Genomic DNA, 3,328 nt, shown 5'->3' with positions numbered 1-3,328 from the left:
GCTTAACAGGGACACCCTGTATAAAACATGATAAAATAGAAAAGGCAAAAGAATAAAAAAAGCAAATAGAAAAACGCTGTGGAAAGTATTCTGAGTTTTTCACAAAGTTTTATTTTGTTTTATTTTCTTTGTTACAATAAGGGTTATTTATCTCACATATAAAATTGATTTTTTTAAACTAATTTTTTTCAATTAGTAAGAAAATCAATTTGTAATGATAATGTGTAATAATCAATTTAACAAAAAATTTCGTATTTTAAAGATCTTTTATTGCACATATCTAAATTTCTAATTCTACAACTTGATTTCTTTAAATTTTCACTCCTGATTTACAATAGTAGTATTATCTGATTTTTCATGAGAAATAAACAAGGTCTGTATCTATATTATTTACAAGCAGATGAAAGACATAACAACAGCAATAACATCAATAATAATAATAACATCTTCACAAGTACACATAATACAAAAATTTCAAAATATTTCAAACTTATATTAGAAATAAACAAAATGAGCATATGGGAGAATGTTCTTATTTCCAGACACACAAGTCTTTATCTTCATCGTCTGCTTCTGACGATATCTGAGCCACTCCTTTTTAACTCAATCAGGAAGTACCACCCCAGCCATTCTTTGTTGCCAGTCAACAGCACACACTGGAGAGACGAAGTATTCTCTGAGATGATCTCTCTGATGTCTGGCATCCACAGAGGCGAGGTTCCCCGTTGCAGGTGGTTGCGGAACATCTTCTCAGTGAGGTCCATCTCTCCAGGCCCCTGGTACGAAGTTGTGCTCTTCATCTTCGTGGTCCACCTCATTGGCTGCCAGCGCCACCCTCTTCCTCAGCAGGTTGTGGAGCACCACAGCAGTCGCCACCAAATCTCTGACGTTATCTACCTTCTGTTCCCGTGTTCCCAACAGGCACGGGAACCTGTTGGCCAGGATGCCAAAGGCATTCTCCACCACTCTTCTCCCCCTTGAGATCCTGTAGTTGCAGATCCTCTGTTCATCTGTCATCCCTCTTCTACTGTATGGCTTCATCATGTAGCTCTTCAGTGCAAAAGCATCGTCACCCAGGATGAAGTAGGGAATATCAGGCTGATTTTCTCCAGGGAGAGGGCATGGTGGGGGCAGCCCTATGGACCCATCCTCTAGGCATTCGAAGAGCTCAGAGTCTGTGAATATCTGGGAGTCAGACTTGTGTCCTTTACCTCCCAGCTCAATCCCGATTAACTTGTACTCTGCATCTACCACTGCCAGCAGTGGTATGGAGAAGAACCCCTTGTAGTTGTGGTAGAGACTGCCTGTGTTTGCTGGCTTCTTAATGGCTATGTGCTTTCCATCCAAGGCACCAATTGCATGGGGTACTGTCACGTGAGTGACTTTTTTTCCTGCTACTCTGATACCGAAAGAACGGAAATTCAAACTGTTTGCATGCAGTTATGTTCGAGTTTACTCTTTCAAATCTTTGTAGCTTTCTCGTTCACAGCATATAACAATACATTGGGCATAAAATATAGTCGGAAACGAATTACAAATACATAACTGGGTTATCTTGGATGACTTGAACCGGTGATCCCCTCAGCTTGGCTCAGTCGTCATCGATGCCCGATACCCTCGTCGTTGACCTCGGCACAGTCGCTTGACTCTTGGAAGCACCCTTTGACTTGGCCACTCAGCTAGACACTACCCTATCGGCGGTCCTCTCAGCTCCTCGGCCTTCACTAGTCCCTGCTACCACGCAAACTCCTGCCTTGACCCGCGATGCCTGAGCTCAAGCGACGACGAGCAGGCAAATGGAGATTGAGCTCTGTACCAAAGTTCGGATTATATCAGCAGCTGGAGCTCGCATCTCACCGACGTGGAAACCCCCCAGAAGAACGACTGCTGCCTAAGCGGAGATCTATGCTGGATGTCTGATTAAAGTGTTTCTCCTCGATCCCCTACATTCATTAGCTTTTTATTAGCTCCCCTAGCAATAGAGATTAACACTAAAATCCCTTACACTCCCATACACTTGCCTTTCCATGCCTTTCCTACACTAAAGAAACCTTCCAATCATCATGCTTAAATATAGCCCTATTGAAACTCTACACAATATGCCTAGCCATCGTCTAGACTGCTGTTACATAACATCTTTACTCATGAACTTGTGAACAATAAACTACAACCAACTCCCTAGTGACACTGACATAGCTGAGTCTCGACTGAGCTAGAGAACATTCCTAGCCACCACCTGGATGGGAGCTATTACATAACACCTCTATTCACTCAATTTCTATAGTCTGAGTTGATACATAATACTGCAAACCGGGCATGCTGTTGCCATGCTAGTTTATTCTTTAACTTTTACTTTGTCTCATTTAATGTAAATTTCCAGACAGTCAGTCTCTTGCAGTGCAGTTTGACCTAGTGGCTTTCTAGGACAACTTTAAAACTCTAAATCTTTACAAATTCAAACAAATTCGATTTCACTTCACTGGCATCTGACTTCAACTTACCTCACATTGACTGGGCCAAACGCACTGTCCAGCCGTATGCTAGTGAAGCAGGAAAATGCTCTTGCCTCCTCGATGTTTGCAATGACTTTCATTTGGAGCAGATGGTTGGAGAGCCTACTAGAACAGCAGGCGTCACTGAGAACATACTTGACCTCGTTCTCACCACCCATCCAGCTTTCATTGATGATTGCAAAGTCACAGCAGGTATCAGTGACCACGATCTTGTGAGCTTCAGAGTAAGCCGCACTCCTTCAATTACAAAAAAGAAGGCTCGAAAGGTATTCCTGTACAGCAAAGCTGACACAGCCAGCTTGAAGGCAGATCTGCTCAAGTTCCAGTCTACTTTCCTGAATAGCAGCCCAGGTTCCAGATCTGTACAGCAAAACTTGGACTCCTTTAGGACGGAAATCAGCAACCTCATGGATAAACACATACCATCAAAGATGTCTGGAAAGAAAGGAACCAACCCTTGGATCACAAACACCTTGAAGAGAGGGATCAGGAAAAAACAGAAGCTATACAACAAAGCTAAAGCCTCAAAAACATCAGATGACTGGCTTCAGTACAAGAATTTCCAAAAAGAGCTTAGGAGTCAACTTCGGCATAACTACTGGACTTATCAAAGCAAGATGTTCTCTCAAGCAGACAAGAACAACAAAGCCTTCTGGAAGTTCATTAAATCTAGAAAGCAAAAGTCAATCGGTATTGCATCTCTTAAACATGGTCAGCAGCTAATCTCAGACAGCAAGGAAAAGGCAACAGTATTGAATGACCAGTTTCAATCTGTCTTCACCATGGAGGATCGCACAAACATCCCAGATCTCGGA

The 3,328-nt window shown here is 42.4% G+C and overlaps 1 protein-coding gene across 1 annotated transcript; it reads right to left on the bottom strand.

Annotated features, from left to right (window-relative positions):
* Positions 1–750: 750 nt before the first annotated feature.
* On the bottom strand, positions 751–2,593 carry LOC139745368 (putative nuclease HARBI1). Its single transcript, XM_071655762.1, has 2 exons — positions 2,502–2,593; positions 751–1,399 (listed from the first exon to the last, which is right to left on the bottom strand). Exons 1-2 carry the CDS (start codon positions 2,591–2,593, stop codon positions 751–753), a joined length of 741 nt encoding a protein of 246 aa, XP_071511863.1.
* Positions 2,594–3,328: the final 735 nt, after the last annotated feature.

The sequence above is a fragment of the Diadema antillarum genome, unplaced genomic scaffold, assembly GCF_040938485.1.
Source record: "Diadema antillarum isolate AM-2024a unplaced genomic scaffold, OU_Dant_1.0 seq00001259_RagTag, whole genome shotgun sequence".
NCBI classification, from domain to species: Eukaryota; Metazoa; Echinodermata; class Echinoidea; order Diadematoida; family Diadematidae; genus Diadema; species Diadema antillarum.
Note: the sequence above shows the minus strand (reverse complement) of the source record. Positions and strands in the feature narration are given on the sequence as shown.

Excerpts from the sequence above, each read along its gene's own strand:
- LOC139745368 (XM_071655762.1), bottom strand. The coding sequence starts at position 2,593 with ATGAAAGTCATTGCAAACATCGAGGAGGCAAGAGCATTTTCCTGCTTC. Across the intron at positions 1,400-2,501 it reads TTTGGCCCAGTCAATGTGAG|AGTAGCAGGAAAAAAAGTCA; the intron begins GTAAGTTGAAGT and ends TTTCGGTATCAG.